This window comes from Cantharellus anzutake, assembly GCF_015039405.1.
Source record: "Cantharellus anzutake strain C23 chromosome Unknown EI90scaffold_56, whole genome shotgun sequence".
Taxonomy (NCBI): domain Eukaryota; kingdom Fungi; phylum Basidiomycota; class Agaricomycetes; order Cantharellales; family Hydnaceae; genus Cantharellus; species Cantharellus anzutake.
This window is the reverse complement of record NW_024067006.1, coordinates 147,519-164,837: the sequence shown is the minus strand read 5'-3', so window position 1 is coordinate 164,837 and position 17,319 is coordinate 147,519. Positions and strand designations below refer to the sequence as shown.

At 47.3% G+C, this 17,319-nt stretch overlaps 3 protein-coding genes across 3 annotated transcripts; all 3 read right to left on the bottom strand.

Annotated features, from left to right (window-relative positions):
* Positions 1 to 648: 648 nt before the first annotated feature.
* EI90DRAFT_3019287 (uncharacterized protein) lies at positions 649 to 1,586 on the bottom strand (the record flags this gene model as incomplete). Its single annotated transcript, XM_039057340.1, has 3 exons — positions 649 to 696; positions 749 to 905; positions 955 to 1,586. The coding sequence occupies 3 exons, from the start codon at positions 1,584 to 1,586 to the stop codon at positions 649 to 651; spliced, it is 837 nt and encodes a 278-aa protein (XP_038911945.1).
* A 3,478-nt stretch (positions 1,587 to 5,064) lies between these two features.
* Positions 5,065 to 6,861, bottom strand: EI90DRAFT_2852529 (uncharacterized protein; the record flags this gene model as incomplete). The annotated part of the gene is made up of 2 exons (XM_039053753.1): positions 5,065 to 6,279; positions 6,334 to 6,861. Coding segments are annotated over 2 exons (1,743 nt in total), but the record flags the coding sequence as incomplete, so codon positions are not given.
* Positions 6,862 to 12,712: 5,851 nt separating this feature from the next.
* Positions 12,713 to 13,355, bottom strand: EI90DRAFT_3129270 (uncharacterized protein; the record flags this gene model as incomplete). The annotated part of the gene is made up of 2 exons (XM_039064179.1): positions 12,713 to 13,189; positions 13,251 to 13,355. 2 exons carry the CDS (start codon positions 13,353 to 13,355, stop codon positions 12,713 to 12,715), a joined length of 582 nt encoding a protein of 193 aa, XP_038911943.1.
* Between the last annotated feature and the right edge of the window lie 3,964 nt (positions 13,356 to 17,319).

Genomic DNA, 17,319 nt, shown 5'->3' with positions numbered 1-17,319 from the left:
CCCTGTGGGGGATCCCGAGAGCATCCGCTGCATGTGTGCGTGCTGGGCACAGTGGGAAGCCGTCCGGGGTGTGTGGGCTGGATGGGTCAATAGTACATTGATACAAAGGAAGGTGGTCCATGTAGATAGAAGGAAATAAACGAGAAAAGGAAGATGAGAGGAATGAGATAAAGAAAGGAGAAGAAGGAGAGAAGGGAGGGGGGAGGGGGGGAGGAAGGAGGAGGGAGAGGGTTGGACAGCAGGGAGCGGGTGTGGTGTGGCCGGGTGGGTCCGGGTGGACCCGGGTCAGGCGGGTGTGCCCTGACACATTGCACTCACTCACAGCCATAACAAATCTTTTATAATCCATATTTGAGGTTGCCAGTAAGTCAAGTTTCCGATTGGTATTAAGGAAGTGTAGTTTGAGAGCATTAATCTGATTGTCCTTTCGTCTGAGCATTTCAATTAGCCTAGATGTCCCGAGGTATTTGTATGGCATAGTTTCGGGAACACATCTGTGAACACGATCTTGAATCTGACAAAGCCTTCGATTATTTCCGATAGTCCGGCATTCTTGGCATGGTTCATCAGCCTTTGGTGTGGACTGAAGACAGGATGGGGCGTATATGGTAAGAACACCACCCTTTATTTGAATGTTCCAAGCCATTGCTAACTCCGCTTGTTCCTTCCATGGCCAGTCAAGATATGCATTTTTTCCTTCAGGAATATTCATTTTCACCCCCTGGCATGGGTGGGGGTCATCGATTACCTGGAGTGGCGAGTCACTATCCTCGTCAGACTCCACAAAGATTGGCTGAAGTTGTGTTCTAGGTTGCAGTAGGAGAGGTGTGTGCTGGATGGGAGAAGTTTTCTCTTGCAGCACTGAGGAAGGTGCTAATAACTGAGGCTGAGACACTGTAGGAACTCTGCGAACATTACACTTCAGCATACAGGCAGACATTCATGGTGACGTACACTTTTTTGGCTTCCTCAATCAAGTTATTGATCCGTGTCTCCAAAATTTCTTCAGAAGCAAACCCATGGCCAACAAAGAACTGGAGTGTGTTACACAGTCCTGGTAGCCCCATTGGCCCCCATCTTATCGCTGAAGGCAACAATCCATTTCGCTTTGCATATTCACTGCAAATACCGTTCAGCATTTTATCCAACCACTCATATGGGTCTTCGTTGGGCTCTTCCAACTGTTGAACAGCCACTATCTCTTTAGGGTCTCCAGCAAGAGCTGCGATGCAATCTGAGGAAATTGCGAGGGGGATGGTGTCAGGTAGGTGCACAGCAATGTCTCTTAGTCTTGACAAGGGCGATGCTGAATCAGATCCTTTATCTAGTTGGTCAGGAAGTGTCTGGAGTTCTTCTGTACATGCCTGAGGATTGCACTGCAATGCAGGGGTTAGGGGTGGGAATGAATGGGTGGGTGAGTGGGGGGTTGCACTCCGGAGCAGAACTGGGGGAAATATGCAGGGGTGCACAGACTCTTTTTTTTTGAAAAACAATGCCATTAATGTAGCTTGTGCTCGGGACCCTGCATCCTTGCTCCTTTTCTGCTGTAATTCATGGCACCGTGCTTTGCCAATGTGATTCAGCATGTTGTTGGGTCCACCCATCCCCAAAATAATTGTCTCATTACATTGTGGACATACTCCAGAATAGTCAGCCGGATACTTGTTGTGAATCTAAGGCAGCTATCTTAGTAAATGTTCCTTTGGTTCAACATGAGTCCATTCAGTACTTGCCTTGCTTCGGTGGAGGTCCATGCGTCTTTTAGAAGTGGTTTGTGTCTTACCAAATTTAGACATGGCAACTACTGAATAAATCGGCATACTCCGATTGAATTGTACCAGGGGGGAGGGTCTAGCTGGAGCAGCTTAAATACAAATGGTACATGGTGTATAAAATTTCCCAAATGGTGACCCCTTGGTGGGGAATACCCACTAAAACCCCACTGGTACATAGCCAGTTAGCAGGGATGATTTCGGTTGCAGTTGAGAGGTCTTTCCAAGTTTCCAGGACTAGTCTTTCTGGTAGGGCCTTCTTCCCGTATCTCTTGCTGTTGGTGAGGATCAAGGGGGTGTCGGCATTTCCCGGTTGAAAGGTATGCCGGGGGGGGGGTCATGGGTGGTATCAACGCGTAACTTCATGTACTTATGTGGCCATAGTACAACGTATAAAAATGTTATTCTAGTAGCTAATCCAAGTAAGAAAACTATTTGTTTGACTATTTTTGGGTGCGGCACCGCTTCTGGGGCTGGTGGTCAGGACATTTCCAGTGTTCCTCAGCCTGAAGTAGCTCGACACATTCTAAATGAAACCATCAAATATTCCAAGTAAGAGAGTAAAACCATATATCATGTAAATAACAACATACCCAGCCATACTCGCACCCATTGTGAGTGCACTTGACAGCATGCCCCATGTCAGGGGACAACTCCTGGGTCCCCATGACCCTCCCCTATGGTCCACAGCCTACTGGTGTAACCAGCCCTATCCAGGGCACAACCTACTGTGGGTAAGAAGATGAGAAGGAAGCTAACTTCTCATCTTCCCACAGTGGCCACCATATCAGGCAAACTTCCGGGGATACCCGGAAGTCAGATGAGGAATAGGAACCGGGCCCGGAGCATGCGGCACGCGGAGCATGCAGGGCGGAGCACACATGCGGGTCCGGGTCTGGGCTAGTCAGGGTGTGTGCCCTGACACCCTGCTGCAATATCACTTTCGGATGGTGATTCACCACAGTGGCACCCGCCAAAAATGTCCTCCTCTCCAATAACCCGTCGCTGGCAGCCAGATCTAGTGCTTGCCTTGTACTGAAATGGGCTTTGGGACAAGTTAGTACATGATGTTGAAGGGATTGAGAAGTTTAAGAGACTCATGCCCAAAATCGTAGCCTACAGGAGATGCTGGACGATTGCGAGTGCTGGGTTCGTCCTCTGGATCAGAGATCGGTTGATCATCATCCAATCCTCCCCCATCTTCCAAGTCAGGATTGGCCTGGGGGTCGACAGGTGTGTGGTTAGTATCTTCAGATGTCATCATTCTGTGACAGCCCAATAAGCCAAATTTTGAGACCTAATAAGAGTAATCACTCACTCAAAGACTATCCGTGAACTATGAGCTTCTGATATGGCAAGCACAGCAGACTGGCTGCTTGAGCCATTCGTGCATCTGCTGGATGACTTCTGTAGTGACAGCGATATTTTCGCCCATTTAGCCTTCATTCTAGACATTTCCTCTGTAGATAATGCATAGTCCGGTGAGTAGTGAGCTAAATTAATAGGATGGGATAACTTCAAATGTTCTTCCATATTATATTTCCACACAACCACCTTGCATAATGGGCATTCCACTGGCACATTCGAACATGGTGAGTGTGATATAGATTTGGATGCGTGTGCATATCTAAATGACAATGTTGGTAGGTGATTGCAATGAGAAGCAGGTAAATCGATTCGGTAAGGTTGGCGAGCCCTGATAATGAGTTTAAAGCTGCATTGACCAGTGGGACGAAGACAGAATCCGCATGGTTGATCCGAATGCACCAATCGGCCATCTGTCAGGGCACACCCGCCTGACCCGGCTCCACCCAGCCCAACCTGACCCAGTACCCCACTGTCCACCCTTCCTTACCTCCTCCCCCTTTCCCTTCCTCCCTCCTCATTCTTCCCTCCTCACTTTCTCCCTATCTTACTTCTTCTTTATTCCCTCTTTATTCTACATGGACGACTTTCTTTGTATCAATGTACCATTGACCCATCTGCAGCGCGCCCACCATGTACCCAGCCCAGGCACCTTGGGTGACTTCCCACTGTGCCCAGTACACGCACCTGCACCGGATGCCCTTGGGATCTCCCACGGAGATACCCGGGTGGTTACGGCTGTGTGCGAGGGTGACATGGCACCCGTCATGTGATCTAAGCCGCATGTATATAAACGAACCTGAAGTGGGAACTGAAGAAGTAGCCTTCTTCTCAACTTTCCACTTCAGGTAAGTAGTACAATATTTCTCCTCTAATGATAATAACAACTTTCCACTTCAGTCTAAGTGGCCAGGGACCACTGTCCTGCATCGGGCCTGTCAGTACGCACGCCCGATCCGCCCCCTGCCAGGCTCTCAGCCCCAGACGCTACACCCGGGCCCCCTCGACCCCGGATGAGTCCCTGACACTTACCGACTGGATTTCTGTATGGAAATGTGGGTGATACCTTAACCTTTGGTAAGTTGGGCATCCCTTGGAGTCCATGGATACTAAACAGTGATGCTGCTAGCCCTTGCAGTTCTGTTTTTGTAAATATAAATGTTGCACATCCAGCGACGTCATCTTGCCAAATAGTCGGATTAATAGGGTGAAGGTAAGCTCCTGTGGTCTTACTGCACTCCATTTCTAATTTCCAGTCCTTCCATAGCCAATCCTCGTCACCCTTGCAGATTGTCTCACTTTTCAACGTGAGAATGTGGAAACTAACTTCGATGACATGCTCAGAGAGTACTGTCAAAGGTATGGCTTGTGTTCCTTGCCCATCGATCTTCAACACCGAAATCTGAACCACAGCCAGGAATGGGATATTCTCAACATTAGCGAGAGTCACAGCTGGATCCCCAATGCAAATGCTGTCACCAAAGATAGTGTCATCAGCATCGATGTTGCTTATTGTACCAGTAGGTGTAACTGAGAATTGGGTGAGTCCAGCAATTCGCTTCTGTCGATCTAGGGATCCTTTTTGATGGACGATACTTTGGAACAGGGCCTTCAATGCCCACACTTTGTGAATTGTCTTCTCTTCCCCAGTTTTCTCATCATGGATTGAGAGATAGGGCAAAGGGTCCCTATAGTTGTTGGTTATGGCCCCAAGTATATTATCCTCCAAATCCAGCCCAGCATCAGGTCTGTCTCCTATAGGATTCGTCGCTGCGTCTTCCACCCCACTGATCATACCGGCTTCAATTTCTGGAGCATCCATATTTGACCCCAACAACGAGATTGCTGTTGCATCTCTGACATCATCCTCATCCTCCCTTTCAAGATCACCATCGGTTGCGGTAGATGCGTTTATACTGAGTTTCACAATCAGTTGTCCAAACAGTGAGAGCATGTCAATCCCTTCATGAGCAGTGATGTTGTTGATTAGTTGGGGGATTTTATTGTCAAGTGCCACAGCGAATGAATGCCCATTTAACCAACATGTCAAGGGGAGGACATCTTTGACGCTCACCTCCCCCTTCCAGAGTCCGGGTGTGATATGGTCAATATGCTGTGATTCCTTTTCCAGTTCTTGAAGGGATGGTAACCTCAAACGCTGTGGGCTCCGGTCCCATTCTGGATGGTGAGCAAGTATGTTTTGAATTTCAGTGACATGCGATAATCGGGTTGATAGCTGAAGTGTGGTAGCGTTTGCATCATTCCTGACCATTGTGCATAGAATACTGAATGAAATCTCGAGGCGATCTGTTCTGAGGAGAATGATATAGAATTTTCCCCCCTGATTGTAAGTTTTTTCTTTTGCTATGCAGAAAAAAACATTCTTGATGGCAATCTGAATGTCAATGTAGAGTTGTGTTGGCATGAATCGTCCCCTATTTGGATTTTCCTGGAAGAGGATCAGGAGAAAATGTGTGGCAGCACTGAGATGTTCAAGTTGCTGCCAAAGACTGAGTGTGATGTCGATATACAGTCGCACAAACCAGAAACAGACCCGGCCAAAGAGGTGGAGAGTGTAGTGCTGGGCTGTCCAGATTGGATCCTTATTGTTGGTAATTAAGGGAAGATCCCAGATGGCTTTCAGTAGTTCAATGGCCTGCTTATCAGCTGGGTTGAGCAAAGCCCAGTTTGTTGTGAATGACATTCCATTTTGACAAAGATGTCTCTCGAGAATTTGCGGAGTGATGATGGTGTCAAAAATGCTGAAGCCTGCTGGGCAAAGGGTGAGTGTGCATAGCCTCTTGAACAGATGCTTATAGTCCTTATCACAGGTTATGTCATGTTTACCAACAAGATGGTTAAATAATGGGAGGGGGGAAAGTATCGGATAGATGGGGGACATGTGGGAGAGGGGTTCCCTCAGTGTGATTTGGGCAAGTGCGGCACCTCGATGTGATTCACCATCAGATGCAATGCTGTACAGAGCACCCTTCAAGTCCTTCCTGCAAGCTTCGATTACAATTTTGATCAATTTGGCATGGGTTTGTGCACCCTCACACTTGCATGTTGGGGAAATTAGAATTGGCCAAGAACCATATATCCTTGCAAATGATGACAATGATCCCACAGCTCCAATTGTGGCCTATATGATACAAATTCACATCGGTATGAGATCATTTCTAAATTCATTGCTTACCTCTGCTGCCAGATGCATGACTCCATCCCGGACCCCTTCAAACAAGCGATCGGCTTTGTCTGCACTTGCATACTCGAGTGCAAACCTGTCACTATGCTCATGACATACCCCAACAATGTTATTTATGGATGGGTCATATTGTGAAACTTCTTCAATCTTGATCTCGTCAAACATGAGAATGTAGGCCCCAAGAACATCGCTAGGCTGCTCAGTGCTACCAAAAGTCCCAGCAACCAGTGAGACCGAGACATTATGGTGAAGTTCATGAGCAGTTGGAAGCCCAGTCGAGATATGGAGTGGCTCTGTTGGCCGATTGTGCTGAAGTGTGGTGACAGTGGGGGTGCCAAAGGCATTGTGTGCGATGCTTGCCAGCCGTGTTCCTCCCAGCCAAAGAAACAGTAAGCCCAGCTCCATTTCTTGCTCAGTGAAGGACCAGGCTGAATATGCCTTCTTTGCTGCTTTTGTAAAGAGTTCCACAATCCTCTTCACACTCATCTTCCTCTTCAGTGCCACCCACATCACCGCATCAGCTCACTTGACATCTCTGGACGACACGATCATGAGCAGGCATTTATGTTCATCAATTGCCCATGTCTTTCGGCCTAGCTGCATGTTGGCATTGAAAACCAGAAGCTGATGTGTTGCCAATCGCTTCTGTGTCCGTTGTAGGAGAAATAATATTCAAAGAATAAAACAATGATCTATCAGAATAGTCAACGAACAGGTGACAAGTTCAGACGTTTAACAGATCTCATGATCTTTATGAGACTGGACAGACATTAGATCATTATAAATTATCTACACCCATGTAGTATGAGATTTAATCTACTACAATCATGCCTAGAACTTGGCATAGGTGTAATATTCAAAGAATATATCCCTACAACAAGAAAATAGCACATAGACGGCAGAATAAGAAGGAACATTGGGAAAGAAATGTGAATATCTCGGGAACCAGTAAACCTTTGACTGTAATCTTTTTACCATCTGAAAGGACTGTTTCTTAACTTTATCCACGGTTTTGTTTCATTCTAAAAGCTTCAAAACTGACGGAGATATCGCTCAAACGGCGAAACACCTTATAATTCATATATATTTATTTGCTAATTCTTACAAAAAGTAATGTGACTCAAGGGAAATATATTGGCGCCCGGAAGTCTGGCGGACCGAATACCATATGACAGAGTATTCCCCGGCGCGGGCGGACAGTTTTTGATCGCATCAGAAGAGGAGAAAATGCTAAAAAACCGGATCTTGTATATTTTCCCATGATTCATCAAAACTTTTTGATTTTAAGCTCAAATAAATCGGAACAAAGGAATGATTGATGATCTGGATCTCGGATCATAAGCATGAAGTGATTCAGAAGTCCGCGGATCGGTTAATTAATTGGGAAGGCTCTAGAACATTAGTAATGATGTGGCTTCACAAAAAGGGGTGAATTAGAGAACAGTCTAGAAAGTTCCTTTATAGCTGAGTCATTTCTAAAGATAACCGTTCGTAATTAAGGCGGTATAGAGCATAGCTTTAGCGCTACAAGATCCCGCTAAGATCGGCCCAAAAGACAAAGAAATGAATTACTTATTGCTGAGTCATGTCCTAAGTCCATTATTAAGCTTACACAGCCCAAGCCCCTATATCATTCTAGAACTATCTATAATACAAATGTAGCACATGTAACTAGTGCGAGGCGTGGGAGTAGAGAGGCCTCTGAAAAGCATAAAAGGCCGCCGCTTCTGCCCCCTCTCAAACCTCAGGTAGAAATAAAAGTTTAATTCTCCTCACCAGTGGTTGGTTTGTTTGCTCCAAAAGATAAAAGCAAATATTAGTTGTTAGCTAATATAAAACTAACACGTCACTCTAAGCGTGAGTTAGGGTCAGTTAGACACAGCTGAACAAAAGTGTCATAGTGAGAATTAGTGAGAATTTGGTGGAGGGACTTCTTAATTGAATAATCTCTCAGCAATACTTGGTTATCACACCACAGGAGAAAAGTGAGCGATCCTGAACCTGCTAGATAACTAGCACGCACTCTAAGCGATAGAAAGAGCAGTTTGGTCACTCCTGTATTGAGTAACATTTGTTGCGGAATTATTTTATTAGTAGTTTTCCTTCAGTAAATTACCAGGAAAATCACATCCTACTGAAAAGTGGTATATCTAGGTATAATATTGACTAGAAATCATAGTAAAGTCAATATAGAATTTTATCCATAGACGATCTATATGTCAGGTGAGATCGTTGGGGGGTGTTTATTGTTGTTTAGACAGTGAACAATTATATATTTGGCAACCAAAACACGGTCAGTATGCAAATCAGCACAAACTCTAATATTGTTATTGGACATAGGAAACTGGTTACATAAGGTGATCCAGCTCCACTCCTTCACCGCTCTTGTGTGGTCCGGGTTATATGAGTGTAGTATTTGGTGTGTTGTTTTGTATCTGTTGTTCAGGTATAGCTCTTGGGTTTCATCGGTGTGGGTCTCAGATAGGCACAGTATGGCTAGTTTTTCTTTTTTCATTTTGGTCATTATTAGGTTCCATTTGTTTTTTGTGTTGTGGCTGTTGGCGCCTTTTATGTTTAAGGCACCTATTTTTATGTGGCTGGTTTGCAGTGGTGGGTTCCTCCCACCTCTCAGTCTCAGGGGTTTGTTTGTTGGGTTGGAGATGGCGCTGGGGGGGAGGGGTACTGGGTTTGCAGGGTTGGCTGGTTTTGTTTTTTGTCTAGTTTGTCTTGTTTGTGCCATGGCTCGCTTAGTACTCACCCTCTTGCCTGCCATGGGCAAGGCCTGGGGGTGAGGCAGGATTGCTGTTGCGGCCCCTCTACCTCCTAGTGTGAGTAGGGGGGGACCTCATGGTTTGGTGCTGGTATGCCGGACAGCACTACCAGGTGGTGCTGGTTTCACCATGCTCCCCTCCAGGTTCCTTGGGATCTCTAGAGGGGCTGGATTCATTGTTATTGTATTGTACTTATTCATGTTTAGTGTGTTAGTCAGTTTTTGAGAACCTGACTAGGTTCTTGAGTGAGTGAGAGCTTGCAGGAGGACATGTTTTAACGGGGGGTGGGCAGGTTATTTATATTGGGTGTCTGCCCTAGGGCCTCTGGTGTTAGTGTCAGGGCACATACCCTGACTTAGCCCGGACCCGGACCCGCGTCCGGACCCGCTCCACTTCCCGCGCACTTCCTGCGCCGCACGCTCCGCGCGCCGCATGATCCGACCCCGGATCCCACCTCATGTGACTTCCGGGTATCCCCGGAAGTTTTCGCCATATTGGGGCCACTGTGGGAAAGTGAGAAGTTAACCTTCTTCTCACTTTCTTACCCACAGTAGGCAAGTGTAGCCTACTCTTCATTTATCTATACACTTTCTTACCCACAGTAGTTATGCCCTGAGATGGGCTGTGTTTACAGGCTAGACTGTGGACTGTAGAGAGGGGTCATGGGGACCCGGGGTCCGTCCCCTGACAGTTAGAGACCAGATCGAGACAAAGGATTGTCTCTGTGGTGGAGGGCTTCAGCCTCAGTGACTCAAGCCAGGAGCACTGTGCCAAGTTACACGTCTGTGCCCTAATTTACTTACTGGCAACGAGAACTAAAGGGGGATCAACTCTAGTTGATTTTTATCACTGAGGTGTAACCTATGTACAAGTTAAGTATATATAGTTACAGCAAGAGCAGGCCCATGAATGGTGGGGCCGAGCAGAGCAGAGCTAATGGAGTTAAACATTGGCTGACTGAATATTACCGACAAGTCAGGTTACGGGGTTAGCGGAATGGCAGGCGATAACCCAGAAACGGAAAGGAGGGATAGACCTGAAGGTGGGCTTGCAGGGCAAGCAAGTGAATTGCCCAGTGGAGGCAGGAGTGCGCTAGCGGATGTCGGAGCTGTCTGGAAGCCTTCGGGGCTCTGTACTTAGGGAGGTGTAGGTAATATATTGAAAAGAGGGGGTGGTGACCATCGAGGGAGGTGGAGGTGATTACAGAATATGGGAGCTCCGAGGTTAGTGAAGAAGGAGCGGAGGTGGTCCGGAAGGATCGGAGGCAGTGGAGGTCGATGGCTGTGGGTGGATATGACATCTGGTTCTGGTGCCATGGGTGCTACTAGGTCTTCCACCTCTGCCTCTTGGTGTTCCTCAGTTTGTTCCCCTACCTCTCACAGTTAGGTTTTTGGTGCTGCCAGTGTTGTGGTTTCCAGTCAGTTCTGAGGCCAGAGTGGTTTCAAGGTTGGACCAGGTGTTACTGTTTGGTTTGCCAGTGGGGTGAATTTCATGCCAGAACAGCAGGTCTGTCAGAGACCGGGTCGAGACGAAGGAGTGTCTCCATGACGGAGGGCTTCGGCCTCAGCGACTTGTGCCAGGAGTGCTGTGCCTAATAAACACGTCCATGCCCTAACTTACTAACTGGCCACCAGAACTGAAGAGGGTAAACTCTAGTCGATTTTATTACTGAAGTGTAACCTATGTACAAGCTGGATATATATATGGTTACAGCGAAGATGGGTCCGCAAATGGCGGAGCCGAACGGAGTGGAGCTAATGGGGGTAAACATTAGCCGACTGAATATTACCAACGAGTCGGTTATGGGGTTAACGGAAAGGCAGGCGATAACCCAGAAACGGAAAGGAGGGATAGGCCTAGGTAGGCTTTGCAGGGCAGGCGAGTGTATTGCCCAATGGAGGCAGGAGTGCGCTAGCGGACGTCGGAGCTGTCTGGAAGTCTTCGGGGCTCCGTACTTAGGGAGGCGTAGGTAATAAATTGAAAGGGGGGGGGTGGTGACCATCGAGGGGTACTGAGGGAGTTGCAGAATACAGGAGCTCTGAGGTTAGTGGAGAAGGAGCAGGGGTGGACCGGAGGGATCGGAGGGATCGGAAGTCGATGGCCAGGGATGGATATGACAAGGTCCATGAGTGGGCATTGGAGGGTCGAGTGGTCTTGGCCCTTGCAGCCTCTGCATGGTTTGGGGGGTTGCATTTAATGCTGTTTGCAATTTTCCTATTGTACCATAGTGTGGCTTTGGCAGCTTTGAGCCATTCTCAGTGTTTGGTGACGTCTTTTGGGTGGGGGGACTTTGCTAGGAAGGCCCAGTGGATGGCTGTTTTACCCATTGTGGTGATGTTTGTTGGTTGGACACGAGCGGAGTCGATGATGGCTCACCATTCTAGTTGGTCTGGGACCGTTTCTGTGAGGTATCTTCCTATGGTGGTGTCTGGGCAGCTCAAGGGCATTCAAGGGCAGTGGACATTGTAAGAGGGCTCATGGCTTTTGATGCCAACTAAGCTTGTGGGGCCAAACTCTCCTAAGCTCTGCTTTCTCCACTAAACTTCACTATGCTCGATCCTTAACTCCGGTGTGGGTTCTCCAGGATTCCGCAAGGTCTGGGCTCAGTGTCCACTACTCACTTGTTGTGAGCTAGATCACTGCCCTTATTCCTACTGTTGGAATTCCACACACTCACTCCAACTCTAGTGCATCCTAGCACCTTAGAGAATTTGGGGGAGGGGAGAACTTCTTTTCAAAAATCCAGTATGTACAGGATTATAAGAAATAATTATTTTTAGAAATAAAAGATGGTAAATATTGGTGCCATATGGCACCTGGGTACCTTATTAGGCGAAATAATAAAAAAGGATAACAGTAACAATAAAAGAAAATCAATCAATATCTGAAGTGATGGCAAAAAATATGAAAATATAAAAAAATAAGCGATATCTCAACGGATTTACGGAATTAAGGGCCAAAATTGGAAATTAAGCCGGAGATAACTCTCACGCAGCCGATAAGCATTTTTACCAATTTATTAGACGCTGTGGGAACGAGTGAGGCTGGAATTCTGGGTTGCCCGCATATACTCGTGACCTGCCATGCCTAACTTGCCCAGCATAGAACTCCATCTGATTGGGACGTTCTTGGTATTGTCAGAATCATATGAATTGGGACTATTTCTAGATGTCAAATCTGTATTGGGTTGTCACATGAATGGAAGGGGTTTTCTAATTGTGGAAGTGGGTATCTGAGCTGGCTCTGCGCATGGGCGATTATCCCACCTACAACATGTCCTTGGCTGTGGCAGTGAAGTCCCAGTTTCTGAGCCAGTCAGATGTGAAGTCAGTTGCCGGGTGTGCCAAGAAGCTGAAGATTTTCGAGAACCAAAGCTGGTGGTGTAGTAGGGTCGCAGTGTCTTGGTAGGTTAGTGTAAGGGATTAACCTTACTTCACTATAATCCTGATTATAGTGATGCTGTTACTTCTCTAATTATTTGTGCTGAGATATGTAATTTACATATATATACCTCGGAGTACATAGTTGTAATGGCCCAGTAGCCTTTTACCTCTACCCTGTTGAATATCCAGCCCATCAAAGCTTATGTTTAGATGGACCTACTGAGGCCTGAGGCGAATGGGGGAACGGAACATTACCATCCCCAAACAAGTAAGCAACCCTTCAGTCAGACCTTTGATCATTATGCCACCCCATGGCAGGGGGTTGTCACTGCATTCCTCTATTTCATTGGCTGCTGGGATAGCACAGAGAGTGTTTGCTGATGCTGGGAAGGCATGGCTGATGAAGGTGGTGGCATAGTCTTTGGCTTCGCCCATCTTGGCCCTGGAGAATGCCATGATGATTGGGATTATGATTATGGCACAGTTTATGGCATCTTCCCATGCATCAATGGCTCCTTTTGAGATGTTTAGGTGGAGGTGCATGCTGTTGAAGCCTAGGATCCAGTGGTCGAAGCCCTCTGGGAGTGGGCAGACATTAAAGTCGGTCATGGTGTCGTTGGGTGTTTCAACTGGGCCTGGGGCTGGTGTGGCTGGGACTCTGATTGTTGTTTTGGGATCGGGGGTTGATTGGTCCTGTCATATCCATACCTACTCCACCTAACCTCTGACCTACTCTGCCACTGTTCCGGTTCACCTCTGGTTCTTCCTCTGCCTCCACCTCTGCCATACCCTCCAGTATACCTCCAGTCCACCTCCACCTCCGATCTCTGGTACCTTCTCCAGTACCTCTGATCCTCATCTTAGACGTTTAATAATATTTCTACCTACCCAATATTACTACAGACCTCCTAGGACCTCTGCCAACCCCACAAAGGTTTTCCCACTTTCCAATAGCTGTCGCTAATTCCACCCTTCACCTACCCACTCCACAATGCTCGATAAGGCAATTCTCTCATGAGCTTGCCAACCTGGCAAGTGGGTAAGTCCCTCTTGGGTTTTCCCTTTGTTCCCATTTGTCTTTTATTATGTATATAAGCCCTGTACTGTAGTTGATGGCACCTTAGTGCAAAATCGACAAACGACTATCCCCCCAGAGTTCGTGCCCCCCATTCTGAAGTTAAGGACCAGACTCTTAAGCGTTACCGAACGTAGGCACAGCGTTCCCCTCTGAGTTGCTGAGGCCACAGTCCTTCCACCCATCCTCTACCTCTGGCCTCCCTTCTGGGGAGAGGTCCAGGCATGCTGCTCCCTCCTTGCTGTGTCCCTGACAGGTCCTCATTTCCCAGTTCCATGGGGGCCATTGTTGTTTCTTCAGAGCTGGTTCTTGTCATCCTTGCTTCCTTCTTGGGGGGAGCTAGGAGGTCGGAGGTGTTTGAGGTGTTTGAGCTGCCTCTGTTTCTTTTGGTGCCCAAGCTAGTTCTTGGGTGGGCTGGGTCATTTGTTGGGCAGTTTGTGATAGGCATCTGGGCTTACTATGTGGCTCATGTTATGTACGGGTTTAGGGTTTTAACGAGTTTGGGGGGGGGGCATGTGTTGTGGCGTGGGTTGGTTGGGGCCAGGATAGATGTACAGTTTCAGCTTTATCGGTTTTTTTTTTTTTTTTTTTCTAGTTGATTTGGTTCAGGGGTGTCTTTGCTGCCAGAAGGTGTGTCTGGGCCTCGTCCCTCTCAGTGGAAGTTTGAGAGCCTACTTAGTAGGCCCTGCCCTGGTGTGGCAGGTGGGGCAGGGTTTTGGTCCTGCCAGGTGGCTAGTCATGCCCCCTGAGATTGCCCTTCTTCCTGGGTCTGTGGCTTTCATGGCATGTGCTTGTTTCTTTTGTCTTACATGCCCTGTTTCCCTTAGTTTAGCGACTTTTTGGTTGTAGGCTACTTTTGTTGTCTGAAATGAGCTTTTTTGCACTTTGCATGATGTACACTTCACATAGTTACTGTCAGAGACCAGATTCGAGACGAAGGAATGTCTCCGTAACGGAGGGCTTCGGCCTCAGCGACTTCTGCCAAGAGCGCTGTGCCTAGTGACACGTCCGTGCCCTAACTTACTGACTGGCAATTAGAACCTAGGGGGGTAACTCTAGTTGATTTTTCTACTGGGGCGTAACCTATGTACAAGTGGGATATATATATGGTTACAGCGGAGACGGTTCCGCAATTGGCGGAGCTGAACGGAGCGGAGCTAACGGGGTTTAAACATTAGCCGACTGAATATTACCGACGAGTCGGTTCACGGGGTTAGCGGAAAGGCAGGCGATAACCCAGAAACGGAAAGGAGGGATAGGCCCGAAGGTGGGCTCTGCAGGGCAGGCGAGTGTATTGCCCAGCGGAGGCAGGGGTGCGCTAGCGGACGTTGGAGCTGTCCGGAAGTCTTCGGGGCTCCGTACTTAGGGAGGCGTAGGTAATAAATTGAAATGAGGGGGTGGTGACCATCGAGGGGCGCCGAGAGGATTGCGGAATACGGGGGCTCCGAGGTTAGTGAGGGAGGAGCGGAGTTGGAACGGAGGGATCGGAGGGACTGGAAGTCGATGGCCGGGGATGGATATGACAGTTACCATATTTAGACAAGGATCACATGAGGTGTATACATTTCATTTTCCCACACTGCACACTTTGCACTTTGCCCACTTTGCACACTTTGCACACTTAGCATGCTTGCCAGACTCCATGGATGCACCAAAACCAGGCAGCATCCGCAACATGAATTGTTTTGATCACAGGTTGTTTACGGAAATAGACCTTAAACCCGATCATCTGCACAATTTTGGAGTGGCAGTACTCTTTGGCAAATGCTGAATTCAAGACCCTGGTGATCCAGAGAAGTCCAAATCCTGGTGCTCCCATAGCACATGGTTCTCCAACACAACCCACTTGTATGCACCACTTATGCTACAACTCCATGTAGTGATTGAAGTAATGAATAAAGCATTAAGATTCATGGACACCTGGTATCAACTTCATAGCCTCATCTCAAATTCAGCAATTGCTGAGGAGTACTACCAGATGATCAGATTTAAGGTCTATTTCCATAAACAACCTGTGATCAAAACAATTCAGTGGTATTTACGTTGTAACTGGGCAAGAGAGCTGCCCAGGCAAGAGAGTAGGGACCTGGGGGTAGTGTCTGAATCGGGTTGGAAGGGGGGAAAGGAAGGGTAATGGCAACAGTGCCAATACTGCACTGTGGTCCAGGTGCTAGAAAACAATCAACAAAATCTCACTAAATCAGTACTCACTCCTGGTCCTTCTTTGGCAGTCGTCAGGAGTCAGAGATACTGTATAAACTAGTATGTCGCCCTCTGGCATCACTAAACTTGTCAAACAACTTGTTACTTGGTGGGGGTGTCCCTTCTCATTGGGGGAGTCCCCTGTACCATACATGAAAATGTGCGCTATAAGTGAGGAATTGCAGGGCAAAGGGGAAGAATAGAAATACGCCTCTATGGCGACACAGAATAGCAAAGAAAGTGATGGAAAGGAAATACAAATAAAAGCAATGAAAACAATATCAGAAACAATAAAATGAATGATGGAAATAGTACCCCTCCTAATCGAGCATCCAACAACCTTCTCCTGCCGCCCGAATGGACTCTCCTCTCTCGTAGCTTTCCAACGGTACTAATTTCATCCAAATCCATCCAGTGGTTCTTGAGATATGACTGGAATTGGGTGGCCACTAGATTGACAGGCATGGGAATCTTGACTGTAGGGCTGGAAATGCATCGGAAAAATGGGGAAAAATGGGGAAATGGTAGAAAGGGTATCTGGGACCGTGTATAAGGTGCATCGGGCACAGGGTGTTCATCAGGGTATCAGGATTGCGATTTCTGGGCTTGTTTGTATGGTAGTGGAGATTCCCGCCTACAACGTTGCTGATGCTGCCTGGTTTTGGTGCATCCATGGAGTCTGGCAAGCATGCTAAGTGTGCAAAGTGTGCAAAGTGTGAAGTGTGCAGTGTGGGAAAATGAAATGTATACACCTCATGTGATCCTTGTCTAAATATGGTAACTATGACTATGTGAAGTGTACATCATGCAAAGTGCAAAAAAGCTCATTTCATGTGTCAGGAATATTTATTGGTGGCTTATTCCATAGAATAATCCACCAATGAAAAATCTTGACCCTGTGCACTTAAACATCAGCACTTTCCACTTAGTGCTTCTTGCACTTAACATACTTAACATACTTAACATATTTAGACATTGATCACATGAGCTTTCTATACATTGGCAGTTTCCTGCATTGCACTTTGCACATTGCACACTTAACACACTTAACACATTTTATATACCTGTCATATCCATACAATCCCGACCTCTGCTCTGGGCTCCTGGGACTCCAAAACTGACTCTGGAGCCCTACTTCTCTCTCTCTCCCCTTGTTGGTCGAACACCACACCAAGATCCCAAGCCGATCGATGCAAGTCACTCCTCATACATCAACACTTCATCTTGCTCCTCGTGTTCCACCACCTCCATCGGTATTGTAGTAGGTATATCCAGAGACCCATTCAAAGGCCTTCATGGATTCAGGCCTAAGAAAGGGATACTGTCATATCTGTACATACTGTCAGGGCACACCCGCCTGACCTGGCCCCACCTGGCCCCACTTCACCCAGTACCCCACCACCCAGTCCTCTCCTACCTCCTCCCCCCTTCCTCTTTCTTTCTTTCCCCATTTCACTTCCTCTTCATTTATTTCACTTTCTCTTTATTTTCTCTTTATTCTACACAGACGACCTTTCTCTGTATCAATGTACCATTGACCCACCCA